This window comes from Leishmania major, chromosome 8 (genome assembly GCF_000002725.2).
Source record: "Leishmania major strain Friedlin complete genome, chromosome 8".
In the NCBI taxonomy this organism is placed as follows: Eukaryota; Euglenozoa; class Kinetoplastea; order Trypanosomatida; family Trypanosomatidae; genus Leishmania; species Leishmania major.
Window position 1 is genome coordinate 79,528 of NC_007249.2, and position 26,568 is coordinate 106,095.

Sequence of the window (26,568 nt, forward strand, 5' to 3'; positions counted from 1 at the left end):
ATACATGCAGAAGGAGCGACGCCGCCGTACCCATGGCCGTGTGCGCCGTCGCTGCGAGTGACTATCCTACCCTTCTCTCATCTGCATGCTGCACCTTCCTACTGTGCTGGGCCGAGTCACCAATCACATGTGCGCCTCGCCTCCCGTAAGACCCCCATACACATCGACTCGCTCGCGGAATCGTGCAAGAGGCAACACGGCGCCGCCCACCCACCCCGCACGCACCGGCGCTCGGCACGCATACCTTCGCAGTATCGAAGCAGCCTGTGAGTACTGCTCTGCGCGCGCCACAACTCAAGACGCTCGCTCACTCGCTCTCCCGGGCGTCGCGCACATGCGCGCTTCTCTTGCTCTTGGATTCTCGATGGTAGACAGACGCCTCCTTCTCCATCGCGCGGTGTGGATGCTGTTCGGGTTCGGAGCCGTCCTCTCGCGAACTCGGTGATGCCTCCGCGACGCCGACAGCTGCACGCGTGCGCAGGACTTGCACTCCGCAGCGGCCGCGGATGCTGTCCGCGGCCGATGGCAACACGCACCATCTACCACCTCCCGAACATTCCCCGTGCAAGCTGTGCTGCGGCGAGCAGGAACCACAGAGGGCCTGCAAGCGCATCAGAGGAACCACTGCACGCCATAGAGGTACACACTGGCGCTGGAGAAGGACGAGGCGGTTGTGACAGTGGCGAGGGCGCAGCGGAGGAGGTGGTTGTGTGTGCCGCACCGCCGACGGCGCCACAGCTCGCAAGCGCGGTCACACGAGGTCGAGGAGATGGCGGGGCAGTGCGCACGTTGAAGCGGCACCTACGCCCATACGAGGAGGAGGGCAGCGGTGCTGTGCTTCCAGAAAGGGAGCTAGACGGCACGGCTGCGCCACCCCCAAGGCACATCTGCCTCAAGCCAGCGGAGCTGGACACCGACGTCTGGCATGGGAGTGGCGACATAGAAGAGGTGCGGCCACACACAAGCGCGGATGGTCGACGGGCCGGCCGTGGCCGCACAGCGACGGCAGAACACCGAAGAGGTGATTGCACCTCAGATTACGCCCGTGGTACTCGTAGTCGTCATTGTCTCCCCGCGCAGAAGAAGTTTAGGTGCGACGCGACACCGACACCCGCATCTTGCGCTGCTGCTACGCACAATTTCGAGGAACGATGCGATGCCGCATTCGCAGAAAGGGGATGCGTTGCTGTAGCAGTGTTTAGTCGCCCGCCGGACTCACGTGCACTGGAGGACGCGCGCCCCTCATCACCGCTTCTGTTACCGTCCTCTCCTGTCTCCACGAATAGTAGCGAGACAAGCGCGCCGAGGTCGTCGACTTGGGCGGCAACATGCTGTCGCAGACGTGACAGCGGTGACGAGGACGATGATTTGTTTCGGTGCTCCACCACCACCACCACCACTTCCGCCTCTGAGATCGACAGCGATGGTCGCCCAGAGGATGGCCACAGTAGCTTGCTGCAAGGGGTGCTTGTCGAGTGCGAGGCGCGCTCTGCGGGTTCCGGAAGCGGTCTGCAGCTGGCGATGCCAAGGCATCTCGCGGTCCAGCAGAGTAGCGCTGGCGAGGTGCTGCAAGACCGTCCGCTCATCGCTGCACCACCAAGTAGCGAGCAAAATACAGCCGCACCCACGAACTGCGGCAGCAGCAAGATCGCCCGTCTCACAAACTTTTATCTAGAGCCCCGCTACCGCCGACACGCGCAGCACATGGCACTGCATGATCTGCCGCTGGCGACATCGACAACAGTGTCATCGCTCTCGAGCACGCCCTCCAGCGCGTTCCTCCCGCTGTTCACAGCATCTCCTCCTTCGTGTCCTGTGGCTTGCGGGGTGAAGCGCGACGCAGCTTCGTGCACAGGCGACGACGAGATAGGCATGAGGTCGCCGATCTGGTCCATCATAATGAAGTACTATGCCGCCCATCATGAGCGGCAACTGCCCCCACATGCGGCTCTTTAATGGGTGGATATCTCATTCGGGGAGCAGACTGGGGCAGACGCGCAGCGACGCCTGTGCTTAAGGAGACACCGCTCACTGCTCTCGTTTTTTTTTTCACCCTCGTTCTACTCTGCGTTAATTCCTGCTGCTGCTGGTGCTGCTGCTACTGCTGCTGCCCGCACTTGAAAATGAAGCTCACGTGCATGGATTATGGAGGGCGGAAGATATCACGGGCACAGGGATGGCAGCAGTTGTGTTAGGGAGGGGGTTGTCGAGCCCGCTGAATGCGAGCACGACGTGCTCCTCCTCGGCCCGTGTCGCCCCCAGAGAGACGCCGCTCCCGTGGGGTGGGGAGAGGGGGCTTGTGCCGCTGAAACGCTTCCACGGCAACCTTGTATGCGTGATGGCACCGCGGAGGACTGCTTCCACCGTCGTCCTTCCTCCCTCGCTGTTCTCGCTGCGTGCCTTGTGTCCGCTCATCTCTGTACGGACCTCTCAACACTTGCTCATCACGTCTCTCGTTTTCTTTACTACTGTGCTTCTCCTCCTCCTGTGGAGCGCCAAGAACGCCTCACACACCCACAAAGTATCGAGTAGTGTGCGATGAGCGACGGCTGCATCGGCTCTGTCGTAGACGTGCGCATCGGGCACGTTGTCATCCCTCGTGCCAGCGCAGCCGCCGCAGCCGAGGCGGTCCTGTCGGTCGGGCCGGCGCAGAAGAAAGCGCGCAGTGAAACGGTGGCGACGCTGAGCAGCGCGTCGGTGCCGGCGGATGTTGTGATCGCTACCGCGTGGTCGGAAGAGAGTATCACCGATGCCCTTCGACGCTACGCTGTCGCTGCCCTGGCAGCGGCTTCATGTGAAACGGCGGCGGGCAGCGCTTTGTCTCCCTCCACCGCTGCTGCTGCGGCGGCGGCTGTTCTCAAGGCTGTGCATGAAACCGCCAGCAGCTGGGTGACCGTGTGGCCAGCGGTGCGTCTCTCTCCGACGCCTGCACCCATGGCTGATAGCGATGGCGAGGCAACAACGTCCACCATAGCCGGCTGGTCGACAGTCAGCTTCTCCTTCGTACCTGGGGCTCTCGAGTCAACCGCCTCCGCTACCGCGAAGGGAGCCCACGCGGGCGTCGGCAAGGCAACCGTGCCGGACGCTGCGTCCGCCGTGGACGCCGTGACGCTTCGTGTCTTGGCTGCAATCTCTCTTCCCCGCGGCCTCTGCGTGCCCTACAGAGGCATCGCGACTGAGGTCACGGCTGGCAGCTGCGCTGGGTGCGTATCTGTCGTGCTCACCGAGTCCATCCAAATCCGTGCCGCCATGGCGATACCTCCGGCTGCGCCGTCTTCTGTGCAGCACTCACCTGCGTCCAGGTCGACAGCGTCCCCATGCCCGGAGGGCCCACTGCCGGCGGAGCTGCGGGCGAAACCTATCTTTGTTGTTGGGGCAGGCGGCATAGGCTGCGAGGTGCTGAAGGTTCTCGTGCTGAGCGGCTTCACGCAGGTCCACCTCATCGACCTCGACACGATCGACGCGACGAACCTCAATCGACAGTTTCTCTTCCGAGTGGCAGATGTCGGGAACTCAAAGGCAGACACGGCCCGCCGCGCCGTGCTTGACTGGTTCGCGGCAGCCGATGACCCGGCACCCGAGCATGTCAGTGCTCTCCGTGGCCGTCGTACGCCGCCGAGCATTGTTGCGTACCACGACAACGTCAAGGCAGATCGATACGACGACGCCTTTTACCGGCAGTTCGCCGTGGTGCTGAGCGCGCTGGACAACGTGTCGGCACGACAGCATGTGAACCGCATGTGCATGCGCAACAACATCCCCCTCATCGAGAGCGGCACGATGGGGTACAACGGGCAGGTGCAGCCCATCCTCAAGAACGTGTTCGAGTGCTACGACTGCCAGCCAAAGCCACCCGAGACGAAGACGTTCGCTGTCTGCACCATTCACGCGCGCCCGACGACGATGGTGCACTGCGTGCACTACGCCAAGGAGCTGTACGAAGTTCTCTTTGGCAGCGACTCGTCGGAGATGGATGGCAAGGGCGCGAGCGCCATCTCCGATGCTGGTGCCGCGGCCGAGGCCGGCAACGGCTCTGCTACGGCTTTGCAAGCGGATAAGCAGCAGCACGGCGCAACAAGGCCGAGTGAGGGAGGTGAGCTGTCTTACCTGCGCACCATGGTGTCTGACTGGCGACGCCGCCAGCTTCCCGCGACGTCGTCTACGCTTGACCACAATGATGGTGATGACCGTAGTGGCCGTGAAGGCAGCCGTGCTTCGTGTGCTGCTGCCCTCGCTGTCGAGCTGCTGCGCCTGCTCTTCGTGACCAAAGTCGAGGAGCTCCTGTCTTTGAAGTCGTCCTGGCCAACGGAGCCGCCGGAGCCGCTGAGTCGACGCGATGTCGATCGCGTTGCGGCGGCGCACATGTCCGCGAATGCCACCGGCGCATCATCGGCGCCGCTATCGGGGGATCATGTGCTGTCGGTGCAGGACTGCATGGAACTGTTCGTCCGATCGGTGACGCAGTGCCTTGCTCGTCCAACCGGGTTGGCCTTCCGGAAGGAGGACGACGCAGCGACTTCTTTCGTCAGCGCCACCGCAAACATGCGCGCGCACGTGTTCCACATCGCGGAGCAGTCGCTCGAGGACGTGCGGAGCATTGCCGGCTCCATTATTCCGGCTATCGCCACGACCAACGCGACGATCGCCGGGGCCGTGGTGCACGAGTTGATCTCGCTACTGCGCAGCAGCAGCAGCATCTCCCAGCCAGCGAGCACGAGTGCTGCTCAGCCGGCACCACTGTCGCAGGCAGAGGTGACAGACGTGTCAGCCTCCGCGTCCATGCAGACATCGCCCCGCGGGCGCGTTGTGTACGCCCGCAAGGTGCCACAGGTGCGCCGCCGCCGAGTGCCGTTGTCGCCAGGCCAGCGACACACTACCCCCGCTCTCTTCATGGAATACGTCGGTGACGGCGCAACTTCGGCGAACGAGAGCACCTCGCCGTCTGCTGACCACTGTGCGCCGCTGCAGGCGGCACTGGCGTTGGTAGGCGCTGAGCGCAGCACCGCATATCTTCTCCGTATGTCCGGCGTCGCAGAAGGCGGCGGCAAGGCGGGGGGAAGTGTAGCCGTGATGGACCACTACCTTGTGCACAGCACCGCGCCGAACCCACCGAACCGCCTGCACTGCCGCGTCTGCCAGGACGTGCATCCAGAAGTGCGCGTTACGCTCGATCTTCGCTCTTCAACGCTCGGCCAGCTTGTCCATCTTGTCCTCGAGAGTGCCTTGAAGTTGGAGGCTCCGTCAGTCAGTTATGGGCCCACCGTGTTGTACGAGGATGAAGACTACGAAGTGCTGGCTGACCACATTCTCGCGGAGGTGCTGCGGCTTCCACCTGCCGAGGCCGGTTGGGTCGCCCACCAACGTCAGAGCTACACTCTCACCGCTGACGCGCTCAACAAGGACGTACCATGGAGTGTAGTGCTGACACATGACGACAAGGGGGCCGCGGCACCGGCGCCGTCACCGTCAACCGTGTTCTTCCAGATCTCCGGACTAGAGGAGGCAGAGGCGGCCGAAGAGAGAGCCTTGGCCCGTCTCGCGGCGCAGCAAGCGCAACAAGAGCCGCCTGATGCAGAAGACGAGAACGGAGCCCTCGGCGCGCCGCCAGGAACGACAGGCCTCGCTTCCTCAGCAGCGACCACGACTACGCCGGTGGCGGTGGAGCTCATTGTATCAGATGACGACGAGGTGCTGGACATGACGCCTGCAATGAATGCTCCATCGAACGTTGCGGCAGGGGAAGACATTGTGCTGCTGGACTAGCGGCGTGTGCGTGCGTGTAGAGCACGTGCACCGCCGTGACAACTTGCCATGAATCACAGGCGTGCACGCGCGGCGGCACGGGAGTGCAAGGAGGCAGCGATCTCTCTCTCTCTCTCTCTCTCCGCAATGCTGGCGGCGCGGACTGCTTCATCCTCGTTCTGCGCCTGTGCCCCACGGCGCCACGGCGCCGCCCTCCACCCACTTATCGTAAGCTGGTGAACAAGCTTGCGCACGACTGTTGATGTGTGCGTTCTCCAGCTGCTGCGGCTGCCTCACGCCTACACAGACAATGCGCGTCATCTTGCACGGCCTCTCTCCGAAACCAAGCAAGGAAGCCTCCCATCACCTTCTTCGCGTCGTCGTCCTTCGGTACCTTCTCCCCCCCCCTCCCTATCCCCACCTTACACACACGCAGCGACGCCATGGACGGCCCCCTTCTCGCCCTCTGTCTCTCGCTAGTTCTACTGTCCGTGTCCTCAGAGTAGGTCTTGCGCCGATTGGGCGCCCTTCATGTCTGCCCCCGGCGAGCGGGAAGGACGGGTGGCCCCGCACTCTCGTGAGTGCACACACGACCACAGGCATATACGCGGATCTGTGCTCTTGCATAGAACCGGCGTGCTCTATTCCTGCCGGCGTGCGCCCCCTCTCCGCGCACGCGGCACGACCATAAACGCCCACCGGCCAGTTGTCGGATCGACCGGGGCAGCGTTCCTGGCTCGCTTCATGGCCTCCATGTCACTCTCTCATCTCTCCTCCTCCTCCTCCTCCTCCCATCTCTCCTCCTCTCACGCTGGCGCAGGAAAGGTTGTATCCGACGCCAGCGTCATCTGGGAGCTGGGGGTGGCATTGGGACGTTGCGTGGAGCCGCCGTCGCCGTCGCGTCTGCGCGTCTCTCTGGGCACATCTCACACGTCTCCGTCCTTACTCCTTTCCTTTCGCCCTGCTCGCCCTCTCACATCTGGCCGTCGCCCACCCCACCCACGCGTAAAAGAGGAGACGTCGGGCACTAGCCGCCGCAGCCGCAGCAGCACCGTACTGCCATGACTTTTCGGTTTAGCCGTGCAGCGCGTTATGGCGCAGCGGCAGCGGGCTTCATGGGAACCAGCACGGCAGCCATTCTGCTGCTGCCAAAGGAGACGATCCCGCCGGTGCTGCTGCCGTCGCGTGTCCTGTTCGAGGGCATCGGCCGCGTCGGGCGGTGCGTGTACGCGGGTGGGCAGATCTACTGTGACTACGCCTTCCACGTGACACAGGAGGACGAGCAGGAGCTGTGGAACGAGGTGCACCGGCGGTGCGCGGAGCGGCTGGTCGATCTGGCAGAGAAAAATGGGGGGCTGTACGTGAAGGCGGGCCAGATCTTCGCGAACATGAGCCACATCCTGCCCTACGAGTACTGCCAAGTGATGGCGGTGCTGCAGGATGCGGTGGTAAAGCGGCCCTACGCGGAAGTTGTAGCCGTGCTGGAGAAGGACTTGGGGCGCCCGCTTAGCGAAGTGTTTTCGTACATCGACCCGACCCCGCTGGCAGCCGCGTCGCTGGCGCAGGTACACCGTGGCCGTCTGCGCAACGAGGACGCAGAGGTGGCAATCAAGGTGCAGTACATCGACATTGCGCAGCGGTTCAACGGTGACATGCGCACCATCTCCCTCATGTTTGCCGCAGCCAGCTACTTATTTCCTGGCTACGATTTTGGCCAAATTATCGCGAAGCTGAACGACACCGTCGCGGCCGAGCTCGACTTCCGGATCGAGGGTCGAAATAGTGACCGCGCCGCGGCGGATCTGCGATCCTGCGGATGGGGCGAGCGCGTCGTGTGCCCACGCATCTTCTGGAACTACGCCAGCAGGCGCGTGCTCGTGTCGCAGTTCATTCCAGATGCGGTGAAGATATCGGACCGCGCAGGCATTGCGTCGATGGGGCTCAACGTGAAGGAGGTGGCGACGACGTTCTTCGAGGTCATTGCCTTCCAGATCTTCCGCACCGGCTTCTTCCACGGGGACCCGCACGCCGGCAATGTCCTCGTGCACAAGCTGCCGGATGGGAAGCCACAAGTAGTCTTGCTAGACTTTGGCCTGTGTGCGGAGCTCAATGCAGCGCAACGCCGCGAGATGAGCGATATCTGGACGGCCTCCACCACCCACGACACTCCCAAGATCACCGAGATCGCGCACCGTTACGACTGCGACGACTACGAGCTGTTCGCCTCCTGCTTCCTGCAGCACCCGTATGAGTACTTCGCGAACAGCATCAGCAGCCGGCTCGATAAACCGTACGCGCTAGAGAAGATGCGGGAAACCGCGAAGAATCGCATGACGGATCTGAACGGCATCGTAGCAGCACTGCCGAAGGAGTATGCCCTCGTGCTGCGCAGCATCATGGCCACCAAGGCCATCAACCGTGAGCTCGGTGAGGCGGCGAACCGGCCGATGTGCATGCTGCACTACTCCCTGAAGACCTCTTACGAGAACCTGCCCAAGATCCAGTTCCTGGTACTGATGGCCAAGGCGTGGTTTGCGGAGTGCTACGCGTCGCTCTTGCTGCGGTTCACGTTGTGGCGACACCCGGAGCTGTCTGAGGTGTTGGAGAGCTCGCTGCAGCTGAGCGGCTAACAAATACTGGGAGAAAACGCGTGCGACAACCCTGTGTGGTGTGCGATCGGCGAGAAGGGCTTAACGCAGGTGTTTGTGTAGACGTTGGCGAGTGCGCGTTGGCCGGCGTGAGGCGGCGGCGTCATATTCTCAAGCGATTTTTCGAGGCAAGCCGTGAAGAGGTGGACGTCACTCGAGGCAGGAAGAAGAGGGTGGGTCTCGGGGGATCGCTCGATCTTGCTGCCCAGCTCTCGTCTGCCTCTCCTTCGGGCCATTGTGTGTTGGGCAAACGGTGCGCATGCGTCTGCGTCCTTCGGCCGTGAGCCGCCGTAGCCCTCGGGTGCTTCATAGTTCACATCACTCGTCTTTTTTCGTGATAGTATACGAGACGAGACGGCGGAGGAGTGCGTCACGGATTTGTGCGTGCTCGTGTAGACGATGTGCCTTGTCTGCCTGTTGTGTGTGTGTGTGTGTGTGTGTGTGTGTGTGTGTGTGTGTGTGTGTGTGTTTGTGTGCGAGTGGTGGTTAGGTGCCGGAGGCGTTGGGTGAGGAGGAGTCTGTGCTGGAAACAAGATCGCACGTCGGCAGTGAGACGTACGTTGGGTCATTCTCCGTTCATGTTCAACCGCAAGTCCTCCCCGCCCCTCCCAATCCTCTCACTGCTCTCCGTCTCTGTGTTCATCTTGCAGTCGGCGGCGCACGCACGCATTCACGGGGTCGTGCGTGCGCGCACAGCGGCCACACAGGCAGAGAGGGGCCTGTGGCCTCCCTTCTTCTATCTTGTGGCCCTCGGCCTCGGTGTCTCCCTCGGCGACTGTTCAGACGTGCTTGCCGCTTCCGCTTGCATTGTGGCAACGCCCGACAAAAAATTTTAGCTCGAAACAAAGGCGAACATCTTGTGCGCTGGTCTCGTCACGCTCAAGCGTCGACCGTGCACGTGCAAGTCGATGTGGAAATATCGATGTATGTGCCCCGCGACGGTCACGTCCACAGAAGCGCGCCCTACGCACGGCTGTAGGCATCTCCGCCCCCCTCCCTCCTGCCCCGCGCTCCGGACCTGCCTGCCCTCACTGGTGCATGATGTCCAGTCCATCTCTCTCCTCCCACCCCTTCTCCACATTGCTCGCACTGCTGAAATTCACGACGAGGGAAACACGCGTGTCGTGTGCGGGATCGTGGCTCCACCGCGACCGCCGCACACCCGACCGCCGCCTCTTTTTGAGCAGGTGATCGTGGTCTGCTTGCACGCATCCCCTCCGTGACGCGCAGCCCGCATCGGACACACCGGCAAGCACGCGCGTCTGCGGCGGCGGCGTAAGGTGCGTCACCCTCGCCCGCTGCCTTTGTTCTTGGCCCTTGTTGCTCGCACCATCTGGCCCTCATGCGACGCTCTGCCTGGGTCTTCGTGGCGCCGTGGGTGCCACCACCACGTCACGACGTCAAGGTCACCATGCCCCCGCCGCCCGGGGGCGAGGTCGGCGGCTCCTATGGCGTGTCGACGGGGTACAGCGACCGCCTCGCACGGACGCCGTACTGGAAACGCATGGCGCTGTCTACCTACGCGCTGCGCATGAAGGAGAATGAGACTCGCTACCCAATGAGCCCGCACCGCGAGGGCGAGTACGACCTGCGCTACACCGTCACCGCCTATCCCGATCACATCAAGCACCGTCCGCTGCTCGAGATCGGCGAGGCCCACCAGATCCCGACCATAGAGATTCCTGTAATTTTTTTGGTGAACCTCTGGGACGAGGAGCGGCTTACGTGGTTCGGCCGCCAGTACGAGACTGTGTACGTGAACCGAAATGTTGCGCGCGAGGAGCTGCTGCCGCAGCGGTATGCCATCTACGCCACGGAGGAAGCGTACAAGCTGCTGGGGCTGCCGGTGGTTAACCACAGCATCCATGAGGAGATCCCGAAGACCCCGCACGCCTACAAGAAGTTGCTGGAGAAGCAGAGCTACACGGAGGAGCGGTGGAAGTACACGATTGAGTATCTGTTTCGCAAGTACGAGGCCGATCCCCCAGAGCTGCAGGACAAGTCCGAGGATGGCTGGGACGGCGTCGAGGAGTTAGCGACGTCGGCCACGGCAGGCGGTGCCGGCGACAGCTTGGCGAAGCGCAAGGGACCCGTCAAGCAGCGCAAGGCCCGCAAGATCAAGCTCTTCTGAGTGAACGCCTGCTCGAGAACGCGGGGTGGTTCTGTGCGAGTCGATGCGTGCCTGTTGGTGACTCGGAAGTGGACCAAGGAACGTCCCAGAAAATGGAGCAGGGCAGCATCATGGACATGGCTATCGATCTGTTCTGCGTGGATGTGTCTGCCCTTCTGCGTGCATGCGTGGGGCACGGCAACTTATCTCCGCATCATGGGTCCCGTGCTATCTTCTCTGAACGCCTTTTCGGGTTGCGCGTCAGCCGCGTCATGCAGCCCCGCTCCTCTGCCTTCCCTCCCTTCCTTCTCCGTCCGTGGCGTCTCCGCGAGCATGCGCGCGTACGTGTGCGTGCGTTGTCGTTGTTGGTTGAATCATTGGCACTGATGATGATGGTGTCGACGTGTGTGTCTGCATGCCTTTGTGTTGTTGTCTGCGCCCGTGGTTACACCGATCATGGCGTCTTCGGTCTTGCCCTAATTCGCCCGGCACCCCTTCTCGAGCCTCTTATGCGCTCGGTCTTTCTGGCGCCCCCCTTCGCCTCGCCTCTCACGGAGAACCGCGGCGCCCTCGCTCTTCGCCGGAGGGCGCGGCGCGGCGCGGCTGTCGGCGGGGGATACTGAACATGTGCGGGCGGCTGCGGTCATTCTCTGAACAACGAACGGCAGTCTCTCCTCGCACCACCTTACGAAGTTGTCCACTACACAGTACTGCTCCTGCCGCACACGAAACCGTGGCAAGTGGCGCTGACTGTCTTCCTGCGCTCTCCATGTGTGCCCCACTGTGCCTGTCATCTCTCTCCCCGCCCGCCCACGCCCTACACACATTCGACCCCACCCAACTCCCACACGTCCACATCTGCCTGCGGATGTGCCCATGGGTGCGTGTCCTCCTGTACTCGATGCACTCCTCTCCGGTGCAATGGATCGGCAAGCAGTCAACACCGCACAGCGCGGCCCGAATCCCCATCACGTAAAGCGGCGGCTTCCTCCTCCGACCCCCCCCGCCCCGCTTCGATCGTCGCTACTCATGAACAGCCTTCTCATGGAGGCGATGGTGAAGCCGCTGCAGCGGTACCCAACCCTCGGCGCCACCGTCGGCACCGGCGTGCTATGCGCCTTCACATACTGGTGGTACGCCACCTCCATCCGCAGCACTCTTCTTGCAACGCAGCGCAGTTGCCAGCAGATGTCGGACAAGGCCTTTCACGAGTGTCGTGAGATGCTCAAGGCTGGCGAGCGCAGCTGGGGAAGCGATATCCGCTCCCGTGATGCGCAGGTGCGGCGGCTCGAGCTGCAAAACGTTGAGCAGACGCGCAGCGTCGCGCGTCTGGAGTCGGCAATGAAGATGTGCCTCATCCAGAACGCGTAGGGTGAAGACGGCGCCGCTCCGACGGGCTATGCGCCGCGTGTCGCCATATTCGTTACCGTGTCCCCGTTAATGTCTCTTGAGAACATGGTGGTGGTGGCCTGTAGGTACTGGATGGTGCCCATGCGATGGGCAACACCGCCTCGCCGTAACGTGCGATCGGCGCACCACCGCTCGCCTCTACGAAAGCTAAGGCACGCGTGCACGGGGTCGTCTTGTTTGGATACACGAGGGGGCTTGCGCGCGGAGTGCCGGTGGCGCACTCCATCAGGGGGCTGTTCATGCGGGTTGCTCTCCATTTCTATCGGTGCACGTATATATATATATATACAGTAGCTAGGAGACAGCAGAGGAAGGCGTGACCTGATGCGGTGTGCGACTTGGTAAGGGTGAAAAGCAGGCGCGAGTGATGAGGGCAGCCCCCCCCCCCTCCCCGGATGTCGCCATCCCGTGACATCGGTTACTGCGGAACCACGACAGGGAACCGGGCGCCTGGGCCTTATGCAGGCCTGCTGCCCACCGTACATGTGCCTCACTCTCCCTCCCCCTCCCCCTTACCTTGCTCCTGTGGCGCGTCCTCGCAATACGTGCATCCGGGCATGGCCCCCCACGCATGCTCTGCACGGATGTGCCGAAGGCATGTGATGCTGTTGCGTCTTCAAATCACGATGGCGATGGTTGCCGTCGCGCTAGGCTCTCCCCCGTCCCAATCGCTCACTCATTCCGCCACTGCCTCTCTCTCTCTGTCTCTATGTGCGTGTTGTCTTCCGTCGGCGCCTTGGCGGCGCGGCGCTCGTCAACTCCCCCCGCACAAGATCCGCTCTCTCTTGTGCGAGGTCTCTTCCGTGGTCGCCAGATAGAGAGACGTGCTGGCACCGCTTCACAGCCATGCATCATCGCATCGCTTCCTTCACATTTTTTGTTTTGCTTCCTCCTCCTCTCCCTGAGTGCCGAGGTCTTGGCCTCCCGTAATGCCGCCGCGACGAGGCAAGCAGGTCGACCTCGGTGTGTGGGGGCCGCCCCCGCCACTACCAGCATCTTCGACAAGAGGATCAATGCCAGCGGACGGCGGCGGTGGTGCGGCGTCGGCACCTGGCCCTTCGTCGGCATTCCTGCAGCGGTTTGCGAACCGCACGGAGGTGATCGGCAAAGACGGTGCCCAGGCACAGCTAGGCGTGGTTGCCGCGTCAGCAAGTGCAGATGACACTGCACCCGGAGCGCCTCCCAAGCGAAGAGCGTTAGCACCACTCCCCGGGTCGAGGAAGACATGTAATAGAACACCGGGTACCGCGCCGTCGCTGTCGGCGTCTCCAGCACCGACAAAGACGGCGGCCGTAAAGAATGACGCAACGAGACCGGCGCGGATTCGCATCATGGCCCCAACTGAGCAGGCCCGCCTTCACTCGCGGATGCTGCCGCAAGAACAGAGACCCACGTCGTCCCCAGGTGCTGCGCTACATCGCGGCTCTCATCTCTCGCCTCCTTCCACTCCAGTGGTATGTGCGGGGGGGAAGGTCGTGGCGAAGTGCGTTCTTGCCCCGTCTGCTGCTGCCGCCGCCGCTGTTGCCTCCTGTGTTGCGCAGGGGGACGGCAAGGTGGAGAGGTGCAGCTATCCGCTGCTGCCGCTTCGACGTGACGCAGGCCTTCGTCCATGTCCGCCCACAGCGTCGTCTGTCGGCACGCCGATGCGGTCGCCGCCCATGCAGAGCCCCAGCAAGGCGTCTGCGGCCTCGTTGACTGCGCTAGCTGTTTCGACGAGCTCAGAGAGAGCCGAGCTGTTGTCAGTGCCGCGGTCTGATCACCCCGTCGAGCCGCTGGGGAATCGCGAACGACCCGCGCTGACGGCTGCTGCCGCTCCTGCTGCGTCTTCAGGTCACGCACAGCACGCGGAGCCGATGACGGTTCCGTCACCGCAGGCAACGAGGCACCAATCAGAGCGATGCCAGCACTCCCGCTCGTCCGCCACTGCGACTGTGGCTGCCGGCAGCAACAAGTCGGCCACTTACAAGCCTTATTCACTGAGCTCGTACAAGACGCTCATGGCAGATGTGGCGGCGCGCAAGTCGGGCGGCCTGGGGCCCAGCGACACGGATGAGCAGCGGGCTGCGCGTGAGAAGCGCGAAAGGGCCAAGACGTACGCCAGGCATGCCGTGAAGGTAGCGCGTGCCGCTCTGGCGGGGGTGGGCTCGTGCGCTGACGAGGGCAAGGTCGACCCCGGCACCATCAATATCTCCCCCGTCTCTTCCCCCGACCCTGCTGCCGGTGCGAGAGGCTCATCATCAGCGCGGTCGCCCTCGTCAGACGCAAGCACGACAGCTACAACTATCACTACTACTTCCACGTCCACGTCGCGCTCGGCCTCTGCAGAGTTTTCTGAGCATCGCAGGCAGCCACCGAGAGGCACAGCTTGTGCAGCCCCGCCGCCACGAGCGACGCCCCCACAGCACACGACGTTGGAGCCGTCATCGTCGGCCATACCACCGCGACAGCTGTCGGCTGCTGGAGTAGACGGCGGCGAGGTCACCCCGTCCTGCACCGGGGCGGAGAGCACCAACGCCAAAAACCCGAAAGCGGTGCTGCCTCCGCTCTCGGCACCGCCACGCACGTCGCCAGCAGTCGCCGCCTTCGCCGTGGCGGCCGCGCCACGACGGCAGATCATGCAGGCGCGACGACGTCGCGAGCGCGCCCTGACCTACGCGCGGGAGGTGTCGCAGAAGCGCCGACGGCCAACGCCCGCGGAGTTGGAGGGCGACAACTCGGCTTGCGCGGCGTCTGCCGGGGCGAAATCGCGGACCGGGCCAGTCGTCAAGAGCGGCGACGCGGAGGAAGATGACGTGTGGCTGGGCGGGGCCGCCGTCATCTCCGCCCCGGGCGCATTTCGAGGAGCCCATATGCCCGATCCGGACCGGGCCCAGCGTCTGCAGCGCCTGCTGGACCTGGAGGCCCTGCACGCCACGAAGAGGGAGGCCGTGGAGGGGATTCGCCGACAGCTGCGTGCGTGAGAAACGAGGGGAGACCGATGACGGGGAAGCGCGCCCTGGCGTGTCTGGGATGTTCGTGGTGTCCTCTCACGATCCCGCAAAGGCACCCCTGCACCGGATTTTGTCGCGTTGTGGCCGCCGCCGCTTCCCCAAGCGCGCCTCGGAAGCATTCCAGCTCGGTGGCACTGCTGAAGAGGAACCATGGAGTCGTGCGTTGCCGAGGCCGTCGCAGTGACGGTGGTGAAGGGGGGACCGCCCAGTGGGGGGGGGGGCGCTGCGAGCCCCCACGCCTCGGGTTTTCAACTGCGGACGATGTACCTGAGGGAACTGAAGATCGAGGAAACAAAGGCAAAACTGTCACTGACGGTCAGCGGATGCGGAGAGCGGCGACGAGAGCGCAGATGCCAGCGGACCAACGCTGCCGAGAGTTCTCGCGGCACCAACGCTGCAGTGAAACGCGGAACAATCCTCGTGCCAGGACAAGGATGGCGCGTTAAGGATGCAGCAGCGGGAGACGCAGTGCTCGAGGGGTTGCGTCTGCTTCTCGTTGGCTCTTCCTATCCGCCTTCGTCATCGTGCGCAACGCTGACATGGACGACGACTGCCACGCCTCTGCGCGGTGCGTACGCACAGACACACAATGCGCCCCGTGTCCCACGCCCTCCATGCATATCTATTTCTCCTCATCTCTTTTTTCCTTCGCGGACGTCTTTGCTTTCTCCTCCCACAGTGTGCTTCACCACACGCCGCACAGCTTCGTGATATCCGCTGCCCTGAAGTATCCGCTTCTCCTTTCAGGAAACGGGTGTACGGTGCACAAGCCAGCAGAGAGAACCGCCACCACACAAGCATCCACGCTGACACAGCGAACCTACAAGGCCCAACACAGCTGCTTGCCTTTGCCGGGGCCGGGGTCGGAGGGCGGAGGAGAAGGTCACTGCATCTGTTGGCCGTCTCTCTCACGCGTCTCTCTTTGTTGTGAAAACAATCTTTTTCTTTGTTGCTTCGTGACGAGGACCGCGTCGTGCACGTATACACGTGTGTGGCTGTGCGTCGGGCCATCCGCACACCAAACACCTCTTTTCCCGTCCCTCTCTTACGTTCTCGGTCTGCTCACGTGTACGCGAGTTTTACCCAGCACTTTCGGTACAACGAAAAAGTATAGGCAATCGTCTGCAGCGGCGCTTCACGAGTGTGTCGCTGTTGTGCGGGAGGCCCCCTCCTCTCTCTCCTCTCCGCTCTGCGCTCGCATACCGTTTCTGTCTGTCCCCCACCCCCTCGCCCGACATCATCATCCCTGTCCTTTGCTGAGCTTGCGGAAGTGCTCCCCCTCCACCCCACCCCACCCGTGCTACTCTCCTCCCTCTCAGTGACGACAGCGTGTTCATGTCAGCGCCATCCCAGGCCCCAGAGGAGCGGCATCATGGCAGCCGTGACAGCGTGAGGGCAGCTGCCATGCGAGAGGCGCTCTGCAGCCGTATTCGCACCCTTGGCGCGTCCATCCTCGCCATCACGCAGTCCGCCATGAAGGAGGTGGAAGAGCTGGAGAATGAGTACGCCGAGCAGCAGCAGCGCCTCGCCAAGCGACAGTCGCAGCGTCAATCGAGCCCGCGTCCTGGGAAAGCAACGGCGAAGCCATCGCAACCGCAAAGTCGCGTGCGGCGCACCTGCGGCCACGAGCCCAAGAGCGGCGCTCCGACGGGTGCCGCAGAGAAAAACGAGAAGCGCTCCGAGAAGCGTGCAGAGAGCAGCACTGAGGAGGACGGCAGCGGGTACACGCGTTCGCATCTGTGGCAGGCCGATGCTGCTGTCATGCAGCTCTGCGCCGCGGCGGAGGCGAATTTCCAGCGCGTAGTCGCCAAGCGGGTCTTGCAGGGACAACGGTCTCTACGGCCCGCCTTTACTGGCGAGACCGCGGGCGGCGCTTGTGCTGTGTGGGGCGACGACGACTGTGATGAAGGCGGTCAGCCGCGCGTGCCGCGCAACTGGCGCCGCGGTGCCCCGCTGTACGACCTTAGCAACGCCGCCATCACCGCTCAGTACGGCCGCGGCGTGGACGGGGTCGAAGTTGCGGAAGACGTGCGCGACAACGGCGTGCAGCCGTCCAACACCTCCTCCGGCACTCTACAAAGAGCCGATGGCGGCCTCGCATCACCGGTGATCACGGCCGGTGGGGCGATACCGCTGTCAGCACGAGCACCCGCGGCCGCGTCACAGCTGTCGCAGCAGGCTGAGCAGGAGGCGCTGGCCGCACTCGACATTGTGCCGGACCAACGCATAGACATCGGTGCCGCTGAGGCATCGAAGAAGGAAGCGGTGCCTGCGGAGGCAGGCGGGCGTACTTCGCAGCAGCGTCAGGCGTGGTCGTCGCCCTGCTTGGCCCCGGAGCGCAGCTACTACCATGTCGTCTACATACACTGGCTAGCACCTCCGTGCAAGCTGTGCGGCAGCGGCGGCAGTGGTGACGATGCGGACCTCGCAGCGGTGTGCGGGCACGACAAAGAAGGCGCTTGCGCGCCTCAGCGCCGGCCGACCGCACGTGTGTTGCGGCGTGCTGCCACCACCTCCAGCACAGCCGCCAACACGGCAGGCGAGGCGCCGCTCACGATCACCTCTTACGTGCAGGCAATGTACGCCGTGGACCGGAGCGACGCGGCGGTGCGCAAGCCGCCTGCCAGCCCAGACACGGAAGCGGCACCTCTCACGACCGCTGCTCCTGCGCTGATGAGTGGCGATACGGCGCTGGTGCAGCTGGAGCTCTGCGTTCCCCCACAGCGTTTGGGCCGCAACGGCAGCTCGCAGCTCGAGGGGGCGCCGCTGATGGCGACGGGTACAAAGCCCACTGGCGTCGAGTTTTCTTCTTCCACTGCGGACCGCGTGTCCAACTCGACAGCAGGCACGGCTGTGGCCTCGGCTGCGTCTGTCGCTGCTCAGCGCGACGAGGGCGCGGAGACGCAGCGGCGCATTGACAGAGAAGTTGCCGCTGCCAGCACTGTGGCAGATGCGCAGATCGTAGCGCACATCGAATCGATCGAGGACTGGCGACGGGATCGCCACGCCGACGTCGAGGAGCGCATTCGCCGTCTTCGCCGATCCTCTGTCGTGCCTGCCGGGTGGCAGGGCGAGTACTACTATTACGCAAACCCTGGAGGTGCCACGACAACGGCGGATGAGGCCGGCATGCCGACGTCCCTCCCGGCAGGCTCGAGCGGAACAGCCGATACGGCGGCGACAATCGAAAGGAAGGATGCGCACCGCGGCACCCCTCATCAGCAGCAGACGCAAGGGCACCCGAGCCCTCGGCCTCTGTCACGGCCTTGCACCGTGGCAAGCCCCTCCTTGATAGGCAAGACCACAACGTGCACGGTGTTGCTGAGGACACGCCCACAGCTGTTGAAGCCGCTCGACTCATCGAGCGAGGCCAAGACCGGTGTGGTGACGGATGCCTCGTGGAAGTCCAACAGCAGTCAGGCGCAGGCGCACCAACCACCTCAGCCGTTGCATAAGATCACCGCTCAGGGCGCAGCGACGTCGACTCTCTCTCCCAAAGCCGCGCTTTACCCGCCGCTGGAGGTAGTGGTGGCGAACACGTACAACTCGATTGAGTGGGCCTTCGGCGGCGCGGCCCGACGCGCGCTCACTACGGCGCCCGACTCTGCACACGGTGAATCGCCGCTTGCGTCGGCATCGTTGTTGTGGGCCGCACACCAGAAGCGCGAACAGGATAATGAAGAGCAGCGTCGCTGGAACGCTCGCACGCGGCAGCCGCACGGCCTGGACATTCACACTCCGATCGATCTTTGTATCTCGTAGCGCCGTCGCGAGGTTCGCATCGCGGGGCAGGGGGAGGAGGAGGAGGAGGAATGGACCGGGCGAGGCGGTGTGTGCGTGTGAAAACCGCCGTGCCGCTAGTTCTCGTTTTCGTGTTTTTGTGGCTGAGGACTGGCCCCTCGCTGTGTCGATGTAGTTTGCGGGCTCGTTCTCGCTGCCGCTGTTGCGCTGTACTGTTTCACTTGAGGATGTGGTGGTGGCCGTCGTCTGGGTGCCGTCTACGCGGCGAGTTTGCCATGTCCGAGCCTGTCCTAGCTCGGCTGTGGAGCGCCACTGTGCATTCCTAACCGTCGACGGTTGTCGTTTTGGGGGCACGTACCCGTTGAGCCACCGGTGCCCTCGCTTGGCGATGTGAAGGTAGTGGTGCGGGTGGTGGTGAAGTCGGTGGAGCAGGCACATGTCAGGACGCGCTTGCATTGAAGCACGTATCTGGTGTGTGTGGACGCACAGGCTCATAGGCACGTGCCTCTGTTCGCCACTTCTCTGGCTCGCCTTCTCGTGGGCTGACCCCGAGCATAGGCACGTGTGCGTCTATCTCCTTGCACTCGACAAGACAGTAAGGCAGATGGTGTGGGTGCGGCCGACTTCATCAAGCGCCGCTGATCCTGGGCAGGTGGGGGCGAGAGAAAGGCACACCAAACCGCCCATGCCCGTGCATGGGGGTGCGGGCGTGACGCTGTGAACATGTCCGTGTGCACACGGCCTCATTGCTTTCGTGCCGGAGGTGCTCCCCCCCCCCTTCTCTCTCTCTTTCCCTCGACGCTCCATCCATCCCTCCAGCCCACCACTCCGTCCACACATGACGCGGATTTTTTTTTGTTGCATGCTCTTTCAGCTGTCTTCTTTTGGCCGCGGCGTTGTTCGTCCTTTCCGGTATCGAAAACGTGAGGTGCCGTGCATGTGCGTGCATGTGTCTTTCCCATGTACGTCTTTGCCGTGGTGGCGGCGGCGGCGGCTGTCCGCGTCGTTGCCGCCTCCCCGCCACCACCGTCTTCATCACGGGGCTTCTTTTGCGTTTCTCTTCTCTTCCTTCAGCATTACCGTCCTCTTTATCGATCTTCCCTCGCACTTTCTTCTTCGGCTCACTCGACCTCCTCTCTGTTGGGCGCCTGCGTGTGCGTGGCACCTTCGCGTTGCGCAAGGGCCGTGGCCGTCACGCGGCCTTGGTCGCCCGGCTCTCCCGCCCTCAGCGTGCGTCTTCTGTAGCGCTCTCTCTCTCTCTCTCTGTGTGTGTGTGTGTGTCTCGCGTCGCGTCGTTACACTCCTCTTCGAACGTGAGGCTGCTGCAAACATGAACACACGCCGTACGTGAGAAGAAGCTCGGGAGGCGTCGAGGGCAGATGGTGGCAGCCGCTGTGACGAGCCTTCTGCAACTTCTTATCGCCACCGTTCTCCTTGCGAGGCCCGAAAGCACCCGCCTCCTTGTCTACGTCGCTTGCCTACTCAAGGGGGGGGGGGGAATCGAAACACCTGAAACGCGAAACAGAGCCGGTAATCAAGGAGGCAGAAGAACAGGCGCGCATCCACAGAGGCAGAGACGTGGGTACCGTAGACCCGCAACGCACATGTGGGGCGTTGCCCCCCCCCCCTCCTCCCCCAGCTCTTCTCACACAGGCGACGATGCCACACACTGACAGGGTCTCCACGACGTGTGTAGGAGCTGTGTTGTGGACCGCTGCACCAACCCGTCTGTCTTTCCCCTTCCACACCTCTCGCTACCCGCAGAGCGGGTGAGCATACCACCGCCATGCGCACTGGAGTGTGCACGCTGTAGCTGTGCGCAGTGACACCCGCTTAGCTGCCCTGTTTCGATCCGCGCCCGCACGCTCGCTTCTTCTTTCGTGCTGTTGTGCTGTCTCTCCTTCTCCATCGCTTGCTCTCTGCACTCATGCCCTAACCCACCCTGCCGCCGCCCCCCCCCCTCACACACACACACACACTCAGGTCCGCCCCCTTCGTCTTCCTGCGCCAATCACACCGCCACACAACTACACGTGTGCGCTGCACTGACGCACTGTACGAGGGCAGGGGACACGCAGTACACGCCTCTCGTCTGTCAACGGTGTGGGTGCCGGTGGCTTCCGTTCTGAAACCCAGCTGATCGGCTCTACTCTACGGCTGCCATCGCCGCTCCTTCCGGTGCGTGTGCGTCTGTTGTTCATTGTGTTTCGGTTTAGGATTTGCGTGGCCACCAGCGTCCCTGCGAGCACGAGGGACCCCTCCTCCCCCCACCCCAGCGGGCCTCCAAGTCGCCTTCGGAGACGGCGCCATACTGCACTGTCCGTCACGGCAGCTCGTGTGTTGTGTAGTGTCGTGTCGTGTCTGTCTGTCTCATGCTCCGCCGGCAACTTCACCTCTCCGCCATCGGTGGCGTGTCAGCGGCGGCGGCGGCGGTGCTTGATGGCATAGGCCCATCCTCCGCGGCGGCCGCCACCGGCACGTTGTCGTCTTCGTCAACTTCTCTATCGGTCATGGCGAGTGTCAGTCCGCTCCTCATGCCCTGCCGTGGCGTGAAGCTCGTGAACCCCATCGGCAAGCAAGGCAGCCAGCACTACGGCCTTGAGCCGAAGCTGGAAGCGGGCAGGGACACGCAGCTGAAGCACACAGAAATGTACGACGGCTACACAGACGACTTTGGTGTCTTCAAGGAGGGTCCGCCGGTGACGCTGCGGCTCGAGTACGTGCGCTCGCCTGATCACGGCTACTCACAGCACATCCTGCAGAAAGATATTTGGTCGCCCTTCCAGGTCGGCGCGAACATGATGTCCTACACCCCGCTCTACTATGACTGGAAGGGGTTCTCGAGTCGCGACTATTTTGGCCATCGCAGCGGCACCAACCCAGGCAGCAAGGTGCTCCTTGGCCACTACCGCCGCGACGAGGTGCGCTCGTGGGGCTACCGGATAATGGTGAATCACAAGCCACAGAAACGCATCCCCAAGTGGCTCGCATGCGTCGTGCACATCCCCCGCAAGAAGACGTTTCTCGGGTTCTTTCTGTACGCCAACGGCGCGTACGTGGCGGAGCTGCTCACGTACAAGCAGTTGCCGCGCATCATCTACAACAAGGCGTTTCAGGGGTGCTTGCCAACCATTGGGCAGACGGTATCGCTGACCGAGGTGACCTACGGAAAGGAGATCCACTCCGTAGAGATGTACCCGGGGCACGGCGGCGTCATCTGCCGGGCGAGCGGAACCGCGGCTGTGGTGCTGCGCGGGTCGGAACCGAACCTTGTCCCGCTCCTGCTGCCCTCGAAGGAGGTGCGTCTCTTCGACAACATGTGCCACGCCGTCTTTGGACGCCGTGCCGGCGTCATGTACAACAAGCAGCGCAACTTCAGTAAGCGCAGCGTCGAGGAGAACATGCCGCATCGGCCAAAGGTGCACTCCAAGACGAAGCGAGTGTCGAGCCACCCGGCCGGTGGCGGCAACGGCGGCTCGCCGAATCTGCTCACGCCGCTGGACTGGCGCATTCATCCGCGCAACTGCGTCAAGACAAAGTATTGGCTCTCCGGGTACATCCTGCGGGGCCGGCAGTACAACCGCAACCAGACGGTGGCCGATCTCAAATCGAAGACGTACAGCTGGGCGAATCGCGATCCCGTGTACCGGTAGCGTAAGGGAGGGCGCGGATCTGTCTCGGCGTTTGCTGTCGTGCGTTGGTGTTCGTTGCCGATACGCAGTCGGAACGCGGAGCTTACGTGACGCGACGAGGGCGTCGTGCCTTTGCTCGCCTCTGGGCATGCATGCGTGGCTCTCTCTCTCTTTGCTTCTTGGGTGGGTAGTAACCCGTCGTCGGCGTGCGTACGCGAGTCTGTGCGCGCGGGATGGTGTTGTGGCATGTGTAACATGCACCTGTTGCGTTGATGTGTTGTTGCATGATGAATTGGACAGGCGCCGGCATGCGAGGCGAAGAAGAACGGCATCGCACTTGTTGGAGAGGAAAGCTGCCGACGAGCCGGCATTCTCGTCTCCTCCCCCACCCCCCACCCCCCGGCGAGAATGTGAGAGGGCGCGGCGGACGCCGAGCGATACACCTCCCTCTTCCCCTTTCTCCTCGGCAGAGCTGCGTGCTGCTACTGCGGCCGCTCTCAGGATCTCGTTCGGGGCGTGCGGTGGTCACCCCGCGCGCGAGCCCGCAAGTAGACACTCTCGCTGGTCAACCGCCTCACCGGCTTCTCCCTCGCTCGTTCCATACCTTTCCCTCCCCTCGCGCCATCATCCTATCTGGCAGCTATCACCAGCCCCATACTCCTCCGCCACCAGCGACGCGCACTTTATCGAGTTCTTTGCACTGAAAGCATCACACAACTCCACGCCCCCACCCCCTCCCTATCCCCCAAGCACCCCAATCCTCCCCCACTCCGAATGTTCGGCCGCGCCCCGATGAAGGCCGCCACGGCCACCGCTGCCGTCGGGTTTTCGTGCCTGTGCTACCATACCCTTCCTCATCTTCGGTACCCGGCCGAGCTGCCGACGCTTGGCTTCAACTATAAGGACGGCATCCAGCCCGTCATGAGCCCCCGTCAGCTGGAGCTGCACTACAGCAAGCACCACAGCGCGTACGTGGACAAGTTGAACACGCTCGGCAAGGGCTATGAGGGGAAGACGATTGAGGAGATCATCTTGGCGACCACCGGCATCAATGAAAGCAAGGTCATGTTCAACCAGGCCGCCCAGCACTTCAACCATTCCTTCTTCTGGAAGTGCTTGTCGCCTGGTGGCAAGCCGATGCCGAAGACGCTCGAGAATGCAATCGCGAAGCAGTTCGGAAGCGTCGACGACTTCATGGTGTCCTTCCAGCAGGCCGGCGTGAACAACTTTGGCTCTGGCTGGACGTGGCTCTGCGTCGATCCCCAGACGAAGGAGCTGCTCATCGACAGCACGAGCAACGCGGGCTGCCCGCTGACCTCTGGCTTGCGCCCCATCTTCACAGCTGATGTATGGGAGCATGCCTACTACAAGGACTTCGAGAACCGTCGCGCGGACTACCTGAAAGAGCTCTGGCAGATCGTCGACTGGGAATTTGTCTGCCATATGTATGAGAGGGCCACGAAGTAAGAGAGGCGTGCGAGCATCTCTACCGAATATGTTGGGGTTAGGAAGGGAAGGACCGAGAGATGCACGCGCGTCCAGTATCCGCGTAGACGCGAGGGGTGTGCGCGGAACGATGAATGACGGAGGCCATGGCAGATGGCACACACGCGCACGCAATGAGGTGTTGGACGCGCTGGTACTGGCGACAATGGCAGACATGCGGCGAGAGCTCATCTAATGGCCGCCCGCCACCGTCGCCGCTCCCACAACCTCGTGAGTGTCGGTTGGTTGGTGCCAGCGCGGCCCTCTCTCCCGCGTCTCCCTCGCTTCCGCTCTCTTCCGTCTCTCATGCTGTGTGCATGTGCGCAGAAACAGTGGTAGCGCATCTTTTGCCTGCCTCCGGCCGCCTTCACCACACACACACACACACACACACACACACACACGCACACGCACACGCACACACACACACACACACACACACGCACACACACAGACACAGACGCCAACGCTGCTCCTCTACGTTCCTCGTCTGCGACCGGTGCCGTCACCCCAATCCCTGCCGCCTTCTAGTCGTCTGTTTGTTTGCCGTTCGCCCCTCCTCCCCACCCCCACCCCTTCCTGACCAAGCCAGCGGTCAGCGTGTGATGCGCACGTGGAGGAGCAGCCTCGCCGCCCTTTTCTCTGTCTCTCTGTGCGCGCGGGGCGGGCGGGTGGGTGGGTAGGTGGCGTGCACAGGGAAGGTGTGTAGGCCGGTTGGAAGGAGTCACGACTTGCAACCATGTTGCCCTATTCTGTAGACATACAGACATGACGTAATGGGCGCGTGCGTACTCGACACTTGAGGATCTTGCTGCTGATCACCACCACATACACGCACAGAGAGCAAGAGAGAGAGAGTCTGCGCATCCTTCTCTCCTACGTTAACGACCGCCCGCACCTTACCTTTTACATCTTACCACTTCCCAACGTTACGTGTGCCCGTTGTCGCGTTGCTTGCTGGATTATTTTTAAAGCCCCTTCCTTCCTTCCCTCCCCCTCCCTCTTCTCCCCCACTCCACTCCACCTTCAAATCACACTCCACTGCACTTCACATGCTCACGTGCGGCTCGTCTCATCGTACCTTTCGTGCTGCCACTCCCCCCGCTGATCATGGAGGACGAAGGGAAGGAGGGGGGCTCCCCCCCCCTCCGCGCATGGCACCTCAGGGGCCAGCACATCCCCATTCGCTGTGGACCAATGCCAAGCAGAGCCACACCCCTCTCTGCCAAATGGCCGCGCCGCTTCTGGTGGTGGTGACAACAGGGCCAAGCGCCTGCGACCTAGCAAGCGTCTGAGCGATGGTTCGCCGCGGGTGTTGACGGTCAGGTCCCCTGGATGGCGCTGCATCGGCGCAAGCTGCGGCTGCGCACACGCGTCGGTGTCACCCATGTGATGGACAGTGTGCCAGTGCGACTCGAACGCGTCTCACAAGGCCCACTGCTGGTGTGGGGAGCCAGGGTGTCACGCCGAGGAGAATGCACGAGGTATGGCGACTGGCATGACTGGCAGCGGCTGTGGGGCGACCTGCGAGGCGGGTATGGCTCGAGTGTGAGGCAGGGACCGTGCTCCGGTAGCTGTGTGTGTGTTGGGGGGGGGGGGCTGAGGAGGAGGGGGGAGGGCGCGTTGTTATGAATGCAGCGGCTTCTGAGAGCCCAGGTGGGCTCGTGCTACCCCCCCCCCTCCACACACACACTTCCCCTGTTATTCCCTCGGCTGCTCGCTCCTTCGACGTTTCGTCCCACACACGCTGCAACTGCCGTTCACTCATCCATCCATCCATCCATCCCCCTCGTCCTCTCGTTGTCTATTTCGGCCTTCTGCGCATGTGTTTGCCTTCCCGCCTCCAACCTCGAAGACGAGGCTGGTGAAACACGCGCGTGAATACGCGTGTACTTGTCAGCACACAGCCGCAGCCCCGGCAGCCACCGAAAGCGACGACACAAGCACATAAGCAAGCAGCGTCTCACCTCCTCAGCGCCAGCCGTGCATTGATGGCCGACACTGGGGGCTCCAGCACGTTTTGTGACGAGGCGCCGGCGGCGGCCGTGAGGCCCACCGCAGATGTTACGGTGCCGCAGCGGAGGAGGCACACGACGCAGCTGCTGCGCAAGTTCACAGAGTGCCGCACCCTCTTCATGTGCTGCGACATTCAGGAAAAGCTGGCAGACAAGATCCTTGGCTTCAACGAGACCATCCGCGTCACAAACAACATAACCCTCTTCTGTGAGATGCTGGGCGCGACGTACTGCAACGTGTTAGCCACGGTGCAGTACCCGGCTGGTTTGGGGCCACTCTACCACGAGATCCAGCTGCCGCCCAATGCCCCCGTGTTCCCGAAGATGGAGCCATCGATGTTGTTGCCCGAAGTCCTGCCGTACCTCTACGGTGACGCGGAGCACGGCATTCTGCCGGTGCAGCAAGTAGTGCTTTGGGGGTACGAGACACACATCTGCATCATGCAAACCGCGGACGAGCTGCTGCGCCGCGGCTTTCGCGTAGCGATCGCGACGGACGGCTGTGCGGCGCAGCGGCGCCTCGATCACGACGTCGCCATCATGGAAATGTCCAAGTGGGCGGGGCTGCTGTTGACAAATTCTATCGGCGTATACACGATGATCGTACGCGTCGACGACATCGTATGGAAGCCAGTGATGCAGCTTATTCAAGATGGCGCGCACGCGTTCAAGCGGCCATACAAGCGCTCCGAGGACCCAACGGTGCCGCTGCAGGAGCGCGAGCGTCAATCGTGACGCTGCGGTGACGGACTAAATTGAAGGTAGAGATGATGGCACCACGAGGATGAGGGCGCA

The 26,568-nt window shown here is 62.9% G+C and overlaps 10 protein-coding genes across 10 annotated transcripts; all 10 read left to right on the forward strand.

The window, feature by feature from the left end:
• Positions 1-444: 444 nt before the first annotated feature.
• Positions 445-1,956, forward strand: LMJF_08_0210 (hypothetical protein; the record flags this gene model as incomplete). The annotated part of the gene is made up of 1 exon (XM_001680998.1): positions 445-1,956. The coding sequence occupies one exon, from the start codon at positions 445-447 to the stop codon at positions 1,954-1,956; it is 1,512 nt and encodes a 503-aa protein (XP_001681050.1).
• Positions 1,957-3,249: 1,293 nt separating this feature from the next.
• LMJF_08_0220 (ubiquitin-activating enzyme-like protein) lies at positions 3,250-5,763 on the forward strand (the record flags this gene model as incomplete). Its single annotated transcript, XM_001680999.1, has 1 exon — positions 3,250-5,763. One exon carries the CDS (start codon positions 3,250-3,252, stop codon positions 5,761-5,763), a length of 2,514 nt encoding a protein of 837 aa, XP_001681051.1.
• A 1,040-nt stretch (positions 5,764-6,803) lies between these two features.
• On the forward strand, positions 6,804-8,372 carry LMJF_08_0230 (conserved hypothetical protein; the record flags this gene model as incomplete). Its single annotated transcript, XM_001681000.1, has 1 exon — positions 6,804-8,372. One exon carries the CDS (start codon positions 6,804-6,806, stop codon positions 8,370-8,372), a length of 1,569 nt encoding a protein of 522 aa, XP_001681052.1.
• A 1,360-nt stretch (positions 8,373-9,732) lies between these two features.
• LMJF_08_0240 (conserved hypothetical protein) lies at positions 9,733-10,521 on the forward strand (the record flags this gene model as incomplete). The annotated part of the gene is made up of 1 exon (XM_001681001.1): positions 9,733-10,521. One exon carries the CDS (start codon positions 9,733-9,735, stop codon positions 10,519-10,521), a length of 789 nt encoding a protein of 262 aa, XP_001681053.1.
• A 900-nt stretch (positions 10,522-11,421) lies between these two features.
• Positions 11,422-11,871, forward strand: LMJF_08_0250 (conserved hypothetical protein; the record flags this gene model as incomplete). Its single annotated transcript, XM_001681002.1, has 1 exon — positions 11,422-11,871. One exon carries the CDS (start codon positions 11,422-11,424, stop codon positions 11,869-11,871), a length of 450 nt encoding a protein of 149 aa, XP_001681054.1.
• Positions 11,872-13,553: 1,682 nt separating this feature from the next.
• On the forward strand, positions 13,554-14,870 carry LMJF_08_0260 (conserved hypothetical protein; the record flags this gene model as incomplete). The annotated part of the gene is made up of 1 exon (XM_001681003.1): positions 13,554-14,870. One exon carries the CDS (start codon positions 13,554-13,556, stop codon positions 14,868-14,870), a length of 1,317 nt encoding a protein of 438 aa, XP_001681055.1.
• Positions 14,871-16,235: 1,365 nt separating this feature from the next.
• Positions 16,236-18,662, forward strand: LMJF_08_0270 (hypothetical protein; the record flags this gene model as incomplete). The annotated part of the gene is made up of 1 exon (XM_001681004.1): positions 16,236-18,662. One exon carries the CDS (start codon positions 16,236-16,238, stop codon positions 18,660-18,662), a length of 2,427 nt encoding a protein of 808 aa, XP_001681056.1.
• A 2,489-nt stretch (positions 18,663-21,151) lies between these two features.
• Positions 21,152-22,294, forward strand: LMJF_08_0280 (putative ribosomal protein L2; the record flags this gene model as incomplete). Its single annotated transcript, XM_001681005.1, has 1 exon — positions 21,152-22,294. The coding sequence occupies one exon, from the start codon at positions 21,152-21,154 to the stop codon at positions 22,292-22,294; it is 1,143 nt and encodes a 380-aa protein (XP_001681057.1).
• A 753-nt stretch (positions 22,295-23,047) lies between these two features.
• Positions 23,048-23,740, forward strand: FESODA (iron superoxide dismutase; the record flags this gene model as incomplete). Its single annotated transcript, XM_001681006.1, has 1 exon — positions 23,048-23,740. The coding sequence occupies one exon, from the start codon at positions 23,048-23,050 to the stop codon at positions 23,738-23,740; it is 693 nt and encodes a 230-aa protein (XP_001681058.1).
• A 2,009-nt stretch (positions 23,741-25,749) lies between these two features.
• On the forward strand, positions 25,750-26,508 carry LMJF_08_0300 (conserved hypothetical protein; the record flags this gene model as incomplete). Its single annotated transcript, XM_001681007.1, has 1 exon — positions 25,750-26,508. The coding sequence occupies one exon, from the start codon at positions 25,750-25,752 to the stop codon at positions 26,506-26,508; it is 759 nt and encodes a 252-aa protein (XP_001681059.1).
• Between the last annotated feature and the right edge of the window lie 60 nt (positions 26,509-26,568).